General features: G+C 33.0%; 1 protein-coding gene and 1 long non-coding RNA gene across 2 annotated transcripts in view; one reads left to right on the forward strand and one right to left on the reverse strand.

Moving 5' to 3' along the window:
* LOC136035051 (uncharacterized) overlaps positions 1-16,422 on the forward strand; it is a 20,003-nt gene extending 3,581 nt beyond the window's left edge. Inside the window, exons 3-5 of the mRNA XM_065716647.1 lie at positions 10,985-11,054; positions 15,438-15,687; positions 16,280-16,422. Of these exons, the coding sequence (XP_065572719.1) occupies positions 10,985-11,054; positions 15,438-15,687; positions 16,280-16,422 (463 nt within the window). The remainder of the gene's footprint in view (positions 1-10,984; positions 11,055-15,437; positions 15,688-16,279) is intronic.
* Positions 1-21,112, reverse strand: part of LOC136034932 (uncharacterized) — a 256,407-nt gene that overhangs the window by 212,417 nt on the left and 22,878 nt on the right. The window lies entirely within an intron of this gene.

Genomic DNA, 21,112 nt, shown 5'->3' on the forward strand with positions numbered 1-21,112 from the left:
AAAGACAGTTCTTTTGTCAACCTCTGTGGCGTCAATTCACGAAAACTAACAGGGGGCATAATGTTTTTTTTTTCTTCAAAATCTAGGCAGGGGCTTTATAAGTTGTATCCAATTTTCCAATGAAAGTACTTAAAACGTGTTTTTTATAGAAAATTCAAAAATAGGGTTTTTTTCAAAATACAAGGGGAATCAGGGAGGACCAAAACACCACTACACTCACCCTCAATTGGCGTCACTTTTTATCCTTTATGCATATGGTGTGCATAGGCATATGCACATATGCACATATATATATATATATATATATATATATATATATATATATATATATATATATATATATATATATATATATATATATATATATATATATATATATATATATATATATATATATATATATATATATATATATATATATATATATATATATATATACTTATATTTACCTATGTATACTTATATATTCTATTACCATATATAAATATATATACACTTACAGATTTTGTTCTGAATCTTTTTCCATCCGTTTGTGTTTTCATTATGCACAATAATATTCCTTTACCAACACATTTAACACAATAGTTATCAGTACAACCTGAGGTGTAAGGCTATGGCACAATCAAATCCATTTTTCATTGAGAAAAGTAGCACTTAATATCCGTTAGTACTTACTATCAAGGATTCCTAAAGAAACTAACTTTCCTATGGATATTTTCTAGGGAAGAAACAGCATTGCGCCAGGATTGAACCGTTTCTGCTTTCCTAAAAATGTACCGAGATAACTGTTCGTGGGGAACACATATTTTTGTTGCATGTTATCAACTGCATTTATGAAGGACTATAAGAATAGTTTCTGTGAAATTATTTTCTATTAGTCTTTTGTAAGCAGTTTTAATATTTTAGAATACAAACCCTCTCCCAAAAAAGATAATTTTGGCAGAGGTTTCAGATTTTTCCTTAAAACAGTGACGAACGGTAAGCATAGTGCATTAATGTTAGCCGGAACAGCGGATCTTACTATTATAAATACTATTATATTAAGGGCTGAATTAATTAATCAGTATTATTTTTTATTCATATCTTTGCAAATAAACCAAAAAGTGTCAATAATCCAAGGGTTTTTGAAACTTAGAAGCTCGTTGTAAGCTCCTTAACTTAGACTAGTAGTCTTCAGCCTTTTCAAATTCTGTAACCCTTAGAAAAGATTTTCATCATTGACCACCTCCTTTTGTAGCACTATTAACCATCTATAGTACTTTTAAGAAATTAGTTTTATTTTCAACGTCAACTTAATAAAGACTGAGCTTTAAAGACACCAAATATGTAATTATGATGTTAGAAAATACGACGAAATCTAACTGAACTATTTTCGAAAAAAAAGTTACAAGAAAAAACATTGTATACATTATTATTATAAGTCGTAAAACAATACTAAACCTAAATTGGATACAATTTTCAACATAATTTCAGTCCAACGAAACTTTTGCAATGTTATCTTTTGAACAATTTAGCATGAATATTTATGAAGAGACAACTACTTACATTAACTATATTTTTTGACATTAGAAAAGCTTTTGATACAATAGAACATGCAGTTCTTTTTGATAGATTGGAAAATATAGGAATTCGTGGAATAGCTCTTAATCTAGTGAGATCTTATTTATTAGAGAGAAGTTTTACAGTCAAAGTTGATGAGGAATCATTTCGTATTTTTCCTTTAGAAAATATGTGGGTTCTACAAGGTCTGTATTTGGGGCCGTTACTTTTTTGATATATATACAAATGACCTTCCAAACTGCTTCCCTTCGGACGATGAATTACCAATACTGTTTGCAGATGAAACAGCAATTAATTTGAAGGCAGGCAACGAGAAGGACCTACGAGTGGCCCTCGAAAATGTTACTTTTAATTTAAATTCTTGGTTTCATGCTAATCGACTAATACCTAACCTAGAGAGGTCGGAATTCGTGGTTTTTGGGAGAAGTTTGGGAGCAGTGAAGCGTGTGTCATTTAAAACTATTAGTATTGGAACTTCATCCATAAAAAGAGTGCGTGGATTTAGATATTTAGGTATTTAAATTGACTCTACTCTGTCTTTTAAGGCACATATTAATAAACTCGAGGAAACAGTGTCTAGGAATCTCGGCTGTTTGCATAGAGTAAAGTTCCTGTTTCCTTACAAAATAATAGGAAAATTATATTTTTCATTAGTGGAATGCTATTTTCAATATTGCCCGACCGTTTGGATGTTAAAATTCCATTCACATTTACGGAGACTCCAAATTGTCCAAAGCAAGTCAATAAGAATCCTTGACCTTTTTTTTAAAACACGATAGGAAGACAAAAGAAATATCTAAAACCAAAACATCGTTTTTATTTCTTAATATTCTTCATTTACAACAAATTTTTCACCTTAATATAGGCATATGGTTTTTAGAAATCCAGCTTAGAGATAATTTTTGCAATAACATGAAACTCTTGGTTGAAAATAAACATAGTCATTTATCAAGAGCAAGGAATAAGTTTATTTTTCTTTCTATTAAAAATGAGAGATCAAGCCTAAGTTTAAGATATAAACTTCCTGAGGTTACTAATAATGATAAACTATTTGATTTAATAAGTGAGTCACCATCACTCTATACATTATAAAAAGAAATTAAAAGAGATAGTTCTTTGTGCCTATAGTAACGGGAACTGAATGTAAAATGATTTATTTATAAATTATTTTTATAAGCCCCATACGTGTCTCCATGAGTCGATTTTTTGGCTTCTTCTTTCTCTTTCTCTCTTTCTCTGTGTACTCCGTGTGAGTTATTGAGATGTAAATCCTTCTTTTTTTACTTCTCCATTATTATAGGAGACAAAACCAGTTGCCACCCGTCTCGTTTGTATAAGATTTATATATATCGTTTCTTATTTAATAAAGTCAAGTCAAGTCAATTTATGAACACAAAAATTAATAGTTCCTAATGAAACCCTTGAGTTGAGATTTGAGCTGAGGTTTTAAAAATCTGAACCAAATGATGACAGGTAGAGCCTTAATCTGGAGCTGTATGAAGTTTATTTCTATGCTTGTTCTTGATAAATACATAAGAAGAAGATGACCTCTCAACAAGTACTGAGCCTCGGAAAGGCAACAGACACTTTAAGGCCTTTACCACCAATGGCTTTATGCTTTTTTAATGTTGTGCCCAGAACTCGGTAATATTTACAAGTTTTTACTCAGAACGCAGAAAAAAATCTGTTAAAATTTGAACTATTGCCTCTTTATCTGGTATTGACAAGTTGTTTACCTAGACGAATGTTTACTGCAACCATGATAAAAAAATTGGGACGTGGTGGGACATTTTTACTTCCAGATATCTAAATAAGAACATAAACTAATCATAAAAATAGTAGTCTGGTTTTTGTAAGTAAATTACTGTAAACCAGTATAATTAGACGATTTGGCAATTCCAGCTTTGACTAAATAAAAACAAAGTTTTTTTTAACTGCAAGTATGGAGCGACATTGAAACTTAAAACGAACAAAAATTATTCCTTATATGAAAGGGGTTGTCCCCTCCTCAAAGCCCCGCTCTAGACGCTAAAGTTTGACTCTTTCTTACAACTCTACTTTTTAAAACAATAAAAAATTTTAGTGTAAAGAGCGAGGCGTTGAGGAGGGGACAACCAAACTGTGTATTTGTAAATTGTATAGTTGTATGAACAATTGTGTAGTTGCAGTTGTGGCAATAGCAGTCGTAAGTCTTTGGTTAGTTTAACATTTCCTTCAACACGCCTTGTATGTTTTAGCTTTGTAGTAGCTGCATCAGTAGCAATCTTAGTAGCTGTAGATGTGGCGATAGTAGTTGTAAAGGTAGAAGTAGTAGTAGTTGTAGTTGTCTTAGCAATGGTTGTAGTGGGAGTAGTAATAGCATCAGTAGTAGTAGCATTAGTCGTAGTAGTGGTAGCAGGAGTAATTGTAGTAGTAATACTAGGTGTAGGAGCAGTAGTCATCTTAGTAGTGATAGTAGTAGTAGTAGGAGTCGCCGTAAAAGTAGTAGTAGTCGTATCAGTTTTAGAAGTATTATTTGTAGTAGCAATAGTAGTAGTCATTGCAGTAGTACTCATAGTAGTAGCAGTCATAGTAGTAATAGTTGTATCAGTACAAGTCGTAACAGCCGTAGTCGTAGTAGTCATAGTAACCGTAGTCGTACTAGTAGTAGTTGTAGGAGTTATAGGAATTGTTGTTGAATAATTAGTCGTAGTAGTCGCAATGATAGTAGTAGTCATAGCGGTAATAGTCTTAATATTGGTGGACTTAGCAGTTTTAATCGTAGTAGTGGGAGTACTGTATCAGTAGCAAAAATAGTAGTAGCATGTATATAGGGTGTTTTGGTTAGTTCAACATCCCCCTCTACATGCCCTGAAAATTTCAGCTTGGTACCCTAAGCAGTTCCTAAGATTTCTAACAACCTGCACTAACTTACTAGGCATTGATTTAACTTAACATTCCAATTAATATTTCCTATGAATTTCACCTTAATACCCTTAGCCTCTTTCGAACACCAGAATCAAACATACCTCATTTTCCGAACATTAATTTGAAAAACCATTCTCTACAAAACAAGTTTTTCAAAGAATTGTAAAGAGCAAAAAAGCATAATAAACGTGTAAAAACCAATAATTTTGTCAAAATAATAAAGTCAAGCGAGTATTTCTAGCTACATGTTTTGTTTCTCATAACATCGAAAGAAGGGAAAAAAAAATCCCCATCGTAGCCAAAAATACTGAAAGAAACAAATGAACGTGAATTGACAGTTTAGTATATATACTTATAATCTAACAGTTTCTGCTAACAAATCATAGGCAGCGCAATAGCGCTGTATAAGTAAAGAGCGATGTGGGCACAATGTATTATTTATTTTTTTTTTTCAGCGGATTTTTCAGCGGATGTGGGTGCCAAGTTTTGGGGTTTCACTGTTAATGAGAAACTTGTAAGTAAACTCTGAAAAAACTTTTGAAAATGAGATAAAATTCTAATCGCTATTTTTATAGATTATTTATCGTGGAAAATCCCCGTGGAAACCCCCATTGTAGAGTATTAAATCCCTTGTATTTAAATTCTTAGAATTATAAAAGAACAGGAAAATACATGAAACAATGAAACTTTTGAACTAAAAATATTTTAAAGAGCTAGGGAGGGTTAAGGATACCTCAAAAGTTGTATTCTAGTGCCATTGATCCCAACTATCATTGAGCCTTAAGATAAATACAGAATTAATTCTAAGACAGAGACGAGGGGGTAGGGTGGAGGTGAAAATTGATACAAAGTTCTTATTGCCGTATCCGGACCTTGTTTAGGGAGGGAGCAAACCGGGTTAATAGTAACCAAAACTCTAAAAATCGGAATTTTAATTACAAGAGATTCATTAAAAGAATTGGATATTTACGCTGATTTCAAATATATAAGTTTCATGAGGTTTAGTGTTAACCATGATAGTCTATGATCCTGAGAAAACTTGTCTTATTTTCCAAAAAAGAGGGAAACATGCTTAAATATCATAAAATCTCAATGAAAATCAAACCACCATATTCAGCATATCAGAGAACCCTACTATAGGAATTTCAAATTTTTATCGGCAATAATGTGGAATTTTGTATTTTTGCCAGAAGAAGCACCACGGAGGCGTGTTTATTCTTTTTTTCAAGGATGATCATATCGACCCAGTGGTCCTGGAATATTGGGAGAGAGCTCATCTGAAGGGATATTAAACGTTCTAGTGCCATTTTTTAAATGACCGAAAAGATACGAGGGCAACTAGGCCCCCTCCCACGCCTATTTTTCGACAAAATTATCTTATCTAAATTTTGAGATAGCCATTTTGTTCAATATAGTTGAAATATCAAGTAATTATGTCTTTAGGTGTAAGATACCCCCTCCTCCCCTACAGTCCGAGGGGAGAGGCTTGTAAGTTACAAGATTCACCCATTGTTAACGTATAGTATTTTTTATTTGGAAGTATACAAATATTTTTTTTTCGGGGGGAAGGGGCTGTGTTTGGGGCGGATGGGAGAATCTCCTTGAGGAGGGAAATCTCTGGGGGGGGGGGGTTGAATATTCTGGGAGAAATGTTACTCTGGGGCATGTGACAGAATGGCTATACGAAATTCGTTTTAATTGTCTTACATTCCCTTTGCCAAAATTTTCAAGTGGAGATGTACCGGGGAATTATCCAGGAGCTTTTTTCCACGTGTTTTGTTTTCTGGGAAATAATTTCCATGGAAGGAGGCGTTTCTGGAGTGTTCAGGAAGCCGATTAGAGCTTAAAATCTTATTCAAATGAAACAATACATAGGAGAATTTTCCAGGCTGAATCATCCGCAAGGAATTATAACAGGGGGGGGATTCTTAGAGAGGGTGGAACTGTCTTCAGGGGATTTGACACGAGAGGGATGCAATTTATGTTGGATGAAACTTCCACGGAGGATTTTTCCGTGAGGGGGAGGGATATATTTCATAAAAAAAGCACCAAAAGTCAATACATATACTATTATTATTACCGCTATAGTTACTGTAACTAATGACGCTAAGGGTATTAAAATGAAACCGTTAAAAAACGTTTAGAGGGAGTTTCAAAAATAATTTCTGAGACCACACTGGCTAATCTTGATGAAACATAAAAATACCAAGAAAGGAAGAAAACAAGGACAAGAAACAGCCTGTGAAAAAACTGAAAAAATTATGCAAATATTTCTGTCAAGATCTCCGCTTGACAGTCCTCAGTGCACAAATAAACTGATAGAAAGTTTAAAAAACTGAAACTGAAGTTTTAGAAACTGAACAGTTTAAGTCTGATTTACGTGTGGAGTTGCTCGGTAGGTATGCTTTTGAAACAGATTAACTAAAATACATTTTACTTAGGTTATTCATTTGTAATATTTATGTATTTTTTTGTTTGTTTTCTTGTTGTCTTGGGGTCACGCAAGGTAGTGTATTGTTTATGTTTTTTGTTGTTTTTTTTTTGTTGATTTCGGTATATGGTCTCATTCTCCATATTTTCTTATTCTCCATATTGTCTCTTTATTTTCTTTGAATTTAGCACAGCCACGCAAGCTTCGCTTGTGTTGTGCTATTGATTAAGAAATGTTTATTTCTAATAAAATTGTTCTAATACTAAAAAAAAAGAAATATAAAAGCCAAACCTTAAACCAAAAAACCAAAAATAGAATAGGATGACCCTTTTCTAGTAAAGCTGAAAGGGTAATTGAATAAAAAACGTCTAAAAGGCATTTCACTATTTCATCTTACGTTAAGCACTCTTAAAGGCTGATCACTTTCTAGGTAGATCATTATCAGAGATTCTATTTTATTGCACAATAAAAAATTTTATGGATGTATGTAAAAACCATCAGAATTAATATTTTCATCATAAATGGGCCTTTTTTCCCATTTTCTCCAGTGTTTCTCCAGTATTTCCATTGATAACTCTCCTCAAAACAAGTTTTTTAAAGAAAAGTAAAGAGCCCGTAAGCCAAAAATGAACAGAAATAAGTTAAAATAGCCTTCAAAGTGTAATACTGCCATAAATAACATTCAATAAATAGATGAAAATCAAAACGAAAAGAAATTCCAGTAAATAACTGAGTCAAACTCAAAACGAGCAACAATTATCATGAGTAGGTCTGACACTCCCCATGCCTTCTCATGACCAGAGCATAATTTGTACTTTAATGAAAACAAAATACATTTTAAATGTTTCAATTTTTTTACTTTAATAAACAGAAAATCATTAAATCTTTAAGGAATAAATATCAGTATAGGTATATTAAACCGACAATCCGCGGTCTTTTTTTCGGTTAAGCGCAAATTATGTTCTCGTCTTGAGAAGGCGTGTGGGTTGTAAGCTCTACTCATGTTAATTTTTGCTCGTTTTGAGTTTGACTCGGCAATTTATTGAAATTTCTTTTGGTTTTGAGTTCAATTTACTTATTGGTGGTGAATTTTGGTAGTTTTACGCTTGGAAGGTTATTTGACTTTATTTCTGCTCGTTTTTGGCTTAGTCGAGATATTTACTTTTATTTAAAATACTTATTTGGCGTTAATTTCTGTTCGTTTTTATTAAAATAGTCTTTTTCATAGAAAGAATATTTCATATATTTACAGTTTTTTTTCTGTAAGAATCTATAGTTTGACTTTCTATTTGTATGTTAGAGGAACCTTTTCAACAATATTGAATCCTGACACAGTGTTGTTTAATTTAAGTTTATGTCTCCTCAAGTTGACCTGAAAATTAAAACCTAATACCATTTATAAGAAAATTTATTCATGCTCTTTGAAAACATGAGGACACTTACATTATTTTGATTTATTCAAATTGTTTGAGCAGAAGTAGTAATAGGAGTAGACCCAAAAGTTTCAAATTAATATTCCCAGTAGTTCTTGGTATATTGCCGATTTTTTCTTTTATTGGCAGCAACACACTCACTCCCTTTTGATTTAGTTTCAAAGCAATATTTACTTTTAAAGCATAATGGGCCTCTTGCATAATTGCGGGGGGTTGACAGACCCAATATCCCTAGAGACAAAGCTGATAGATTGTTTTACTATCCTGAAAGAAATGGCTGTCTCAGAATTTTCATGGAATGTGTTTGAAAAATGAATGGGCTTGCACGACTACTCCTTCTTTACGAAGTGCCTTGATAAAAAAAAAGAAAAATATGACATTTCGCCCATTTCGCTCTTTAATTAGGCAGTGCTATTGCGCAGCCTATGAAGGGGGTGTTAAACAAGGCTAAATTTGAAGTACGTGTTAAAAAAGCTGGGGAACTATATTTAAATGTAGAAAATCAAACAATGCATCGTAAGGATATTGGCACTTTTTTGGAAGGGGTCTATGAGTGAGCTTTCTTTCCTTTACGCGCAGTAAAAAAAAAATTCATTTTTTGTATTTTCATTTTTGAAATCTTATGAAATTTTAAAATATTATTTTTTGTATTTTCTTTTATAAGGTATAAAGAGAAGAAATTGTATATTTTCAAAGATCGCAACCAACTCTGAAGTACAGAAATTTTGTCAGATTCCTATTACTGTGTAGTATTTTTGTTGTTGTTGTATTCTTTTTGTTTAATAAAGTTTAGTCCGATTCAATTCAATTTAACCTCTTGCTTATGAGCTTCAAATAATATTTTTCAGTCTGGTAATAGCTACCTAATGTTCTTTAGTTTCTCAATTTGAAAAAGAAATAGCAAGCTATCTAATTTAGACTTAAACAAAGGTTAGACCAGAGAACCATTTCCTATTAAAGAGAGGGACTGTCATTCTTCATAAGTCCTCGGTGGACAGCCTGATGGAGAATCTGCACGTTATAGAAAGTAGAAAGAAAACCATTACCAAACGACCGCTTCAGTAATTTTCCTCGCAACAAGTTTTGTCACCTTAAAAGACTAAAATTAGAGAACCACGTCCCTCTCTGGTAATTATTAAATAATAATAAACAAGTTTTTTAACTGAAATTAAGGAGCAATATTAAAACCCTAAACGAAGAGAAATCATTCCTACATAGAGGGGAAGTCCCCCTTCTCAATATCTTGCTCTTTACGCTAAAGCTTTTAGCATTTTGATAGAAGTTTTCGATTCCAATTAAACAACCCTAGTGTTTCAGGATCTGTTCTTAAAAAATTGCGACAAACAGTCAAACTTTAGCGTAAAAAGCAAGGTATTGAGGAGGGAGACAACCCCTTTGCATACGGAATAATTGTTGTTTTTTCTGACTTTTCATATTGGTTCTTACTTTCAGTTAGAAAGACTTGTTTTTTATATATTTAATTTCTGATCATTTTTTAATAATGCTGCCGGTAAATGGCTCACCCTTCATAAGAAATTCCCTCCCCTTTGGGAAACTACTCCTTAGAAATTTCTTCCCCGGCGTAAATTACCCCCCTCCAGTTAAATCCATTCGAGACAAATCTATTATCGCTGAGACCCCCCCCCGTAAAAAGTCTTGTAGACGATTCCGCCTGAAAAATTCTACTTAACAAAATTTTATTGGAATGTTTTTTTTATTTCTAATCTGTTTTCTTGATCACTCCGGATATCTCCCATTCCATGGAAATTTTCCCGGAAATAAAACACGCTGAAAATACCATCCAAATAATTCATCCGCAACTTCTCCAAGTGCAAAATTGAGCTGACAAAGAGAAAGTAAGACAAATAAAAAGGATTTCGTACAGGAATTCTGTCTAATCCCCCGCTGGAAAATTTCCCCTGGAAAGTTCACCCTTCAAAACTACCCATGCCCCTAAAAATCATTCCCGTGAGAAATCCCCCTGTAGAAAATTCACTCCCCCCTAAAAAAAGTCTGACTTACAGACCTTCCCATAGGGGCTGTAGGGGTTCATGTTATCCCCAAAGGCAATATTAATCGGTTTTTCAGCTATGCTAAACACAATGACTATCTCAAAATTCCGATTAGATGGCACTGAGGAAAAAGGGGGTGGGAGCGGGCTAGTTACCCTCCAATATTTTTGAAAGGGTTACTAGAACTTTTGATTTACTTTAGAATGAGCTAGCCTATTACTATTTTATTTTAGGACTATTGTTTCGATGCACTCACCGCTTGAAAAAAAAAAAAAAAAAAAAAAAAAAAAAAAAAAAAAAAAAAAAAAAAAAAAAAAAAAAAAAAAAAAAAAAAACACACATCCGTGATCTTTCTTCTGGCAAAAATACAAAATTCTACATTTTTACAGATCTAAGCTTGAAACCTCTATATTAAGATTTTCTGATAGGCTGAATCTGAATAAGTAATTTTTCATTAAGATTCTTTGAATTTTAGGGGGTCTTTCCCACTTTTTTAGAAAATAAGGAATATTTTCTCAGGCCCGTAGCTTGTACTAAACTTGATAGGCTATACTAAACTTAGTAAAACTCATATATTTGGAATCAGTATAATAAGACAATTCTTTTGATATATCTATCGCTATTAAAAGTCCTTATTTTAGAGTTCTGGCTGCTATTGAACCTCGTCGCTCTTTACTTACTGTTCGTTACCACAAACTGTTTGATATAAACGTACGTTAGTAGAAATTAATCATTTCGTTACGTCCTTGTGCCCTCTGTCTATCGTCGGTAGTACTTCCACTGTCCCCAGATTTAGGAAACCTACCCATTTTTTCATCTACTCGAAAGAAAATTTAGTCTCCTCAGGAAATTTCTCCGAAATTTGTTGGGCTGATTACTAAAATTTTGCTAGTTGACACACTTTCGAACAATATTATAGGAAATTCCGTAGTAAAAGTTTAACAACAATGGATATTGTTCATTCTCTCATTTTTGAAACTAAGATGAAATACAAATTAAATACCAGCACTTGGATGAAACATGGTTTGACAAGGCCAAGGAATCCCCATAAAACAAAAGATAAAATAAGATAAGAATGCAGTTTCTATCGGCCCAGTGCTTCACGTAGGAAAACTCTTACCTCTTCTAAAAGACTAGACCTGGAATTTAGATCAGACTTCCCAAAGGATTGTTAAGGGAATTTACACCTATGCAAAAAAAAGAATATTACTAGATTACAAGATTGCTATTACTATATTACTAGATTGCTTGTAATATTATTTTTGCCATCATCGGTATGTAGAGCACTGTTTAAATTAAGATCGAACAGGTATGGACATCAAGTCATGGCTAATTGTAGAAAAAGCCAAAAAAGATAGTCCAATTGGGTGAGAAGCAAACCTGGCATTAATTCCCCCTTATTAGGATTATATAAAAATGATGTTAGTTCATTTATTAATAGATAAGTCTATCTATTATCCGTCCATGCATCATTCCTAGGGCAGAAGATCTAAAGTAGATAGTTATAGAGCCAAGGTAGTCATATAACCTATAGTTTTCCAAGTGTTTGGTTAAATGGCACGTGCAAACGGTGGGAGTAATCTCAAACTCTGCTGTTTTATTTAAGCCTTTAAACGTAGCGTTAGAACAAGTGCGAAGGAACGACAAACGATGGAATGGGCACTGCTAGCTATATTGGCACCATAGGAGCTGTTAGTTGTTCAAAGGTAGCAGTGGCGTCAATTGGAAGGGTCAGAAGGGGATTCACCCCCAATGATTTTGTTCTCCCTTAGATTTTGAAAATACCTTTTTTGGTAATTCTGGTGAAATATAGCTTTTCATGTGTTTTCGTTAAAAAAAAATAAAAAAAGCGACAAATTCCGTCCCCCTTAAATTAAGAATAAATATTTTTTTGCCCCCTACATTGACATAAACTGACACCACTGCTAGGAAGGAGACTTATTATATTAAGCATTTATCTAGTTTGTTTTGTTTCTCTCTGCCCATTGCTCATTTGAAAGTGCTCAGTATTATTATTTTCATATATTTTGATATAGCTATTTTAGATTTTTTAAGAGAATGAATAACTCAGTAAATTATTAAGGCCCAAGAAACGATATTAAAGCACTTTTAATCAGAGGAGTCTCATTTTGCTTACAATTTTTATAATGTCTTATTACTTGCAATAGATTTAAAAAAAAACTACTCTCTTCATTTGTTTTTAATCAAAACAACTCCACCTAATTTAAGATTCTAATGTCATTATCTTTTGTCCGCGAATATTACGTTTTAGTAAATTGAGCAAAAGCCCCCTGGGGGCCCTTTGTGTAGGAGTTGGCGCAACGTTTTATGGAGCCTTGACTATTAAACTTTTCCTCTTTGATAAGAGCGTGGATATCTTTCTTCTCTCTCTATAGAACAGAAGAAAGTTGTGTGCGAGTCTCTAAGGTGCTGTTCTCAAATATTTATGACCGCCATTTGTAGCTCCTTTTTTAGCACTTTGGTTAGCTCGGTTGCCCGGGAATAAATTGATTTGAGTGGAAAATAGGGTCAATGGATGCCATTGTTTTAAGTTTGCTTTTAATATATTGTAAAATATATTTTGTCTCATACAAGCAACGTTATATAGAGTTTTAATACAAGAAGAAAAGATAAATTCTTTAAGACTGAATTTTTGCAAAATTAGAATCAGCTCCTTTGTCGAGAAGTTCAATTCAAAAGAGAATTTTAATGTTCAGTTCTCAACCACACCTTGAATTTAAATACAACTTAGAAACCATAAATGCAAAAATCCGATGAGTGGGGTAAATATTGCTCAAAGATTTTCTCGCTAGAGCAACGACAAATGCTTTGAATTCACATTTCTGGCTTTTGGAGTACGGCGGTGAAGCTATTATGTAAACGAATATTAGCTCAATGTTTTCCTTGATCCGTATTTTTGACAAATGTTTTCCTAGCGAAACAGTTAAAGTAAGCAGTAAGCCATCAGTAATATCGAGCTTGCTACACTGTTGCCTATACAACTTTATCTATTTTCCAGAGCACCAAAATAAATAATCAGTATGTCCGATTTAGCTTATATCAACAAATTTCCGATATATATATATATATATATATATATATATATATATATATATATATATATATATATATATATATATATATATATATATCATGAAAAGAGAAATCACCAATGCAACAGCACAAACACACACACAAAAAAAAAAAAAAAAAAGAGACAGAAGGAGAAAAGGAAGACTGTTTTCCAAAATTAGTGATTAATATAGACCAGCACTTGAATGAGGCCTTAACCCTACTCATCCATACAATCATATATATATATATATATATATATATATATATATATATATATATATATATATATATATATATAAATTGGTTAATGTTTAAATTTCTCGGATACCGAAATTAACGAGTTCCTGACCGACTTTTACTTCATAGAGGGTACCACAGCGCCGACTTAGGTTTTACCGCCAAAAAAATTCCAATACAATTAAATTATACAATTGAACAAACAATTGAACAAACGTATTTTTCTCAAATATACCAACAGGTAAACCTCTCTATCTAGCTTCCCCCTCCTCCACTAGAAAAAGGAGTGTATACCCAAGTTTATAGCTCCTTGTATTAGGTAAAGAAGTAAAACTCTAACCCACATCCCTCATAAAAAGTTTTATTGGAGGTATAATAATCTTATTTTCTCATAAAATTTACGTCTCTTATTAAACTGCTTTCAAGTGTATTGTAGCAGGTTGCTAATAAAACATAAAAAGGTACGCTGGGTTAAACAGTTAATGATAGCTTCCTTCATGTAAAGGCTTATTTTCTACCGAACAGCTGCTATTGCAATAATTACAAAGGGGAAAGTATCTGGTTGTCTGCTAAATTAAACTATCAATTAATACATAACCCGATCAGGCATATAACAAATAATTACCGTAAGACATGTATCATACATAGATACCGTTGAATAATCGGACGAAGAAACTCAATCTTATACCAGCTACTCTCGACTGGAAATTATCCGCCTAAATAAATTGAATTCTAGCATGAAACGGTTAAATAAATACATTTTATTTAGGCATTAAATGAGGGTGCGGATTATTTTATATCCTTATAATAATTAAAAATGGAAAAGAAGTGTCTTTTTTACAATAATATTGAAGTATTTAGGAGAAAAGCTCCTCCCTTAATAAGGTCAGATATAACTCTAGGATAGCGACAAATACTTTAGTTATTCTTTGTATTTTTTCCTCTAGCGTCTTCTACTATATATATTCCTCATGAACAAAGTACCCAAAATCACAACAAATACTGCTGTAGCTACTTTTTACTATCTTAAAAAATGGGATTAAGTTGGGGAAATGAGACTTTCAGGGGTGAGTTTTCATACTAAAATATGTCCTGGAAAGGTATTTTGAGGCATTTATCAGGTTTAATTTATTGCTGTTTAAGGAAATAACTGTAAATCGATGTATTGGTATTCAAACGAAACTCTGTATTTTCAATTGATTGCTACATTGTGATCTGGCTTTTGAAGTCTTGACGAGAAATTGAAGCATTAAATTCTCCGGCAGCAGAATAACGTCAAATGTTTTAAAGCTTTTTCTTTTCTTTGAAAAAGTTTATGTTTTACTCGTGAAAACTACTTCTAAGCTTAAATACTTGCATATAAATTGGAAAATTTAAGCTGGAGAGCAGTTTGATGATAGGTTTTCAGACAATGATTCAGACGGGGGAAAGTAAGCAGACATCGAGGCCAAGGGGATGATTAATTAAACTTGAATTTATTCTTCTTTTTTTTGTATTACATTTAAAAGCACTTGTATAGAACATTTGTAGCTGAAATGTGAATATTTTTTTCTTTTTTACTATAGCGTAGAAAAAATCTCAAAAATTTGATTGCAGTCCGTGATATTCACAAATTAAAAGTTTTCTTTTAAATACACTATTTTCGGCTCAGCACCCTTAGCAATGGGGTTATTTCTGAAGGATAAAATATATTTTAGCCATATATTTCCTTTTTCTGAATTCTAATTTCCGTAAGATGTATTTTTCAAAATCATGAAATACTGAGAATCGTTTCTTTTTAAGGGAAATTCGGACCATTGCCCTCCTCTGGCAAAAAAGCTGACAATTATACAAATCGGAGATAATGCTGCCCCCGCAAGACCTTTTGTCATCGTTTATGGCAGGAATGGCATTCCTTTCGTACCCCAGCCTGGAAAGGGTGTTGGTGACCACCTCCACCCTATAATGCAAAGATGCGGGCCCATCAAGACCTTCCGCCATCGTGTATGCCAAAATGCCGGTCAAACGAGACCAACGAGGCCCAAACAAGACCGTAATATTACCCCTTAGGCTCCCAAGCCCCATGCCAGTAAAGCTGCTAGACCTTTTACGCTCCCCATTCAAGGCAGGAATGCACCCACTTAGGCCCTCCAAATGCAAGCCCCATGCCAGTAAGATTGTTGGACCTTTTACGCTCCCCATTCAAGGCAGGAATGGACCCACTTAGGCCCTCCAAATGCAAGCTGTCGTTCTTAATTGATATTTTGTTGTTAAAATTGATATTCTTTCGTAGATCTTATTTACATGCATTCAAATATTTACCGTTTTTCTAGCTAATGTATATTCCTTCCAGTTTACTACAGGGACCCTCTTGATACCTTTAAAGACCCCCTCGAACCTAAAATTGACCTTAAAATCATAGATGCTTTAAGCTAATGAAAATTGTTAATCTTTTTTAGGCTGCACTAAAAATACCACCGTGGATCAAAGATCTGCTGGTGGATTTCTTTTGTGAGGATGCACCACACCAATGAATGTCAATTCCCTCCCGTAAATTTTAAGACTCTTTAGAACATTATAATAGTTGAAAAGTAAAGTCGACTTGCTCAAAGGTATATGATAGTTTCTGGTCTTAAATTTTATAGATTGTAGTGTGGAGCCAATGGACCCGAGAGGTCACTTTGGAGGTCCATGCATGCTCATTAGGCCTTTAGTTGGTGGTGCGGTCACAATACATACGAAGAGTCGGTTTGGGGGTGGGATATATGGATTTATTTCTGATGATTAAGCTTTAGGTGGTAGCGTGGTCTCTGTAAATTCGAAATGTCACATCGCCCATTGAAGAAATTTTCAGAATAATTTTGTATTCTCTTTTAGCCTAACATAAACTGTTTCACAGGCTGAAATCAAGAGTTATTCAATGAACAAATAAGCTTTCATTTTTTAGGTTAACATACCAACATCTCAAGGGGTCTACAACCTTAATGAAGATATGCTGAGTTTTGAGACCGTTTCAACAATGTTACAAGTGACAGTATCCATACAGATTCAGTAGACCAGGCACACTCTTATGTCAGCAAGAATTGGCAAATTCTTGAAAAAATAATTCGACATAATTCGACGGTGGGAGACAGGGAGAGTGTGAAAGCATCTACCACACGAAAGAATATTTTTTTTTGATGAAAAGTTAGGTCACGTCTGCTTATATTATCTACAAACAGAGATGGAGACGCCTCACTAGGAATTAAATAATTTCTAAGGTGTTTTTTCGGATTGGGTGGGAAGTATTTTTATTAGCTTGGTAAAACATAAGCAAAATGGGAGTGGGTAAGTGATTGTGGTTTCCAAGCACTATTACATTTTTCTTTTCGATGTCACATATATACTTATAGTGAATTTTCTAGCATTTATAGTGATAGTCCTAGATTCAACGACTTTCTAATTGAAAATACTCTTTCCTACCTGTATAATACAAATTTCAATGCATTAAGAGGGAAATTATTTCAAAATTTTTGTGAATTCGCTTATTAATAAAATTGTATGTACAAAACTCTGTGTCCTTCAGATTTCTTCTTCCACGTATAGGTAACCATCGTTAATGATAAGTGGTGGCAGCTCGTCAGGATTTAACTTGTATTCGTCTTGAGATACAAAGTCAGGGTCACATTTTGTACCATATAATGTAACATCATTTTGATTATATATCTTCCTAAAGTCAAAAATACTATTCTGATTCATACTATAAAATTCACGTCTTTCAATTTGCTTATTTGAAGTAATGCGACACACATAGTTCTAATATGAAGAATCACTTTCTGTAACAGCCAAATAAAAGTCAGTAGGTTTATATTCATAGTAGCCGGTATCTTTACAGCGGTGTCGTAAAAACTAGACTCTCTTATTGTTCCAGCAATTGAAGCATAGGCCAGGCTCTTCCCCCGAAAGAAATTTAAAACTAGGACGATACCTGTCTCTTAAATATAACTTGAAATCACATTTAGGGTTTCTTGCAGTCATTTCATTGTAAGTATTTTCCCATTTAAAACATTTATCATAGTAACAATTAGAGCATAGGAAATGTCTAGTATGAGAGTTATAAATCTCTTCAAGACAGGAATTACTGTCTTTAATTTGCAAAGCATATTCTCTATGGAGTTTACATGGATTGGATAATATACACTTTTCAGTGTAGTTTTCAACAAATTCTCACAGGATGACCAGCTGCTCAATGTATAGAAACATAATGAACATGTGTAGAACATATTTTCGATTCTGACTGTCTCACTTCCAAGAATAAACGGTATCGCGATCAACAAAATGAAATCTTCCAGAAGAAGGAGTAATCAAGTGACTTCAGAAAACTTGTTCTACTTATTTCTTGTTGCCTTGCAAAATGACCGTCTAGGTAGTGGTTAAAAGAAAAACCACAATACCATTTTGTTTTGTTTAAATTAATTATTTATAAATTGAGTAAATGCATCTTGACCATGAAGTAAAAGTTTCAGGAAATAGTCCAAAGACGGAGACTTATTTCTCATTACATCGTTAGGAATTATTTGAGAAAATATTTTCCTTTGAAGAGATAACTCTAGAAAATCATCATCTAGAATCAAGCATTTTTCCAAAGTCACTAGATTTTGTATTATTTTTTTACTTCTCAAATCCAGTAATTGTTAATCTTGACACTCTCACTACCGATCATAGACTAACAATGCTGTTTTCTCGCTAGTTACAAACTCCCTCCTTTCTTATAGATTGATTCTTGGTTCAATGAACGCATCTGAGGGTAAACTATCGTTGGTGTTAGTCACGAGTTTTTGCATCAATTCATCCTTAGTTTCCTTGCAGATAATATTTGCTAGTGCCCATACTTTTTTACCTGCGGTTTCACCGTCTGTTGTCACATTATTTTTTACATAGGTAACAGTTTCAAAAAATAGATAAGATATGTTGTATGACTTTGAGGGGATACATTTGTCCTCTTTTTACCTTTTGTTGAATAGTAAATGTAGTAGGATAGTGATAAGATCTATCAACGGGTTACGTTTTACCGTCAGCAAGAAGTTGGACTCCGTCATCAACTAAAAGTTGTATGTTTACGTTCTCTTTCAACACTAACATCTCTGGGAATGCTACTCTCGCAAATTCATCTCTATAACACTGGAATTTTCTCGAACACCAAAGAAATTTAACTCATTATTTTCAAGACAACGCACGCAAACACTTCCAATAAGATCGCCATTAACACAAATTTCATAATTCCAATATTTATCTCTTCTTGGAATATATCATCTTCAATGAAAAACAAAATAAGATGTAGATGTTTATCATTCTGACGAAAAATAATACTGAAGCAAATCATAAGTTCCAACAAATCACGCAAGATCACATCACTCTCAATTCCAATAGTGTAACAGACACTTGAATATCTTAGAAAACATTCCCTGTGACGTAATTAACGTTTGCCTCTTGAAGAAGTCTCAAAAAAGTGTCGGGACTGGATTTTGAAGGTATAGGGATGTTGTCGGAGTAATTATGCTGTCGCTACTTTTGAACCAAACTAAATCTTTTTGTGCAAGGAATCTCCTACGAGAAGCTACCTTCGACTAAAATGCCAGCACCAATAAACACAGTGACATTCCCTGGCCTTCAGTTTTTCCTATCTCGAAAGCTGTATCTATGCAGCTCACCCAGGACATTAAAAGAATTGAAATACACGCTCCAGATATAGTGCGTGGTATATATACCAGCTGATGTTTTTGCAGCGGTCAATGGGGAATCTTGACGGCAGATTAAACGAATGCATACGTCTTGAAGAATGGTATCTACATAAATAATTTTTCAGAAATTCGGATCGCTATCTATTAGACAGAAAGTTGTATTAGTTTAATTGCTGAACAAGTTTTAGTTGCTGGGCAGCTTTCATTTTATTTTATTTTACATTTTTTATTATTATTTTTATTTCAATTGTTCTGAGCCTCCCAGTATATGGTAATTTAAGAGCTTCCGATATTGAATAATTAAAACGGATATTTCAAATGTATATTGATAAAACCAGTTATAAATTTATTACAAAGTTAATTATGGTCTCTATAAAACTAGGTAGCGATTGCTTTTTAGCTAGGAATACTTTTGATCTTAGCTTAAAAAGAAAAAAGATTTCCCGAATATTGAAGATTACACTTTCTATAAGGTTGTTAATACCAAAAGAAGTAGTAAAGCTTAGAAGTAACACGTGGATGATTTTAGGATGGGCAAATAATTCTCTCCAAACCTTTTCTTTCGCTTACAATAAAACAGGATTAACAGGATTTAAATTTCTAAGAAAATCAGAAAAAGAGGTTCAACAAACAGTGTTTAATCGTGAATGAAGCCAAGATATGACTGAGTAATTTTTTTTTTTTTATTGCTTTAGATTTTGAGTGAAAACCTGCTTTATTTTTTTAGATATTCTACTTAGTTAGAGACTATGTTTTTGAGCTTGCGTTGATGGTTAACAAACACTTTAGATGTTTAGGTTTAAATCTTTGTTTCATTTTCATTAAATTTTCTTAAATTGTTTGTTTTTATTAAAAATATAAATATTTTATTTGTGCCTAAACTGTATTTCTAAAGCTTTTATTTCAAATATTCAGCATTTTTGTTAAAGTTTTGTCGAGCCTATCGGACGTATCTGGCATTTCCTCTCTTCTGATATTTCCACAAATATTTTTTTTGAAATGCTGCTCTTGAGGGGGGGGGGGGTCAGCATGAAAATTTATGTTGTGTTAAACTTTGATCCTCCTGTTTCCAACTGCCCTGCCTATTTTTCCTTTAACGACAGCATAGCAAGTGCTTTTTCGCAACTATGTCAAAAGTGTAAAATTCTTAAAAATAACATTTTAGTAGGACAGCAACGGGAAATGCTTTTATTTTCCCTGTTTTTCTTTTTTATGGCATAATAGATATTTAATACTCGCATTTGTATTTTGCATTTATATATTAGTTCATATAATTTTTTTATATGCACTGATTAAAGCAAAACCTCTTATTGCTACAAAAAAATAAAATAGAGGGTTATCAAACAGTTGGTGGTAACGAACTGTAGTAAGGAGCTACCCGGCTCAATAGTAACCAAAACTATAAAAAACGGAATTTTGATTTAAAAAGTTACATCAAAAGGATCACATTTTAATGCTGATTTTAAATATATAAGTTTCATCAATATATATATATATATATATATATATATATATATATATATATATATATATATATATATATATATATATATATATATATATATATATATATATATATATATTACCAATAAAAACGTTCTAAAATAAAATTAAAAGTTCTAGTTAAGTGACCAAATATTTGAAAGGCAACTAGGTCTCCTCCTCTGCCCCTTTTCCTAAGAATTGTCCGATCAAAATTTTGAGATATCCATTCTGTTCAGCAGAGTTGGAAGGCCGAATAACTAGACCTTTCGAAAT

This window comes from Artemia franciscana, chromosome 13, assembly GCF_032884065.1.
Source record: "Artemia franciscana chromosome 13, ASM3288406v1, whole genome shotgun sequence".
NCBI classification, from domain to species: Eukaryota; Metazoa; Arthropoda; class Branchiopoda; order Anostraca; family Artemiidae; genus Artemia; species Artemia franciscana.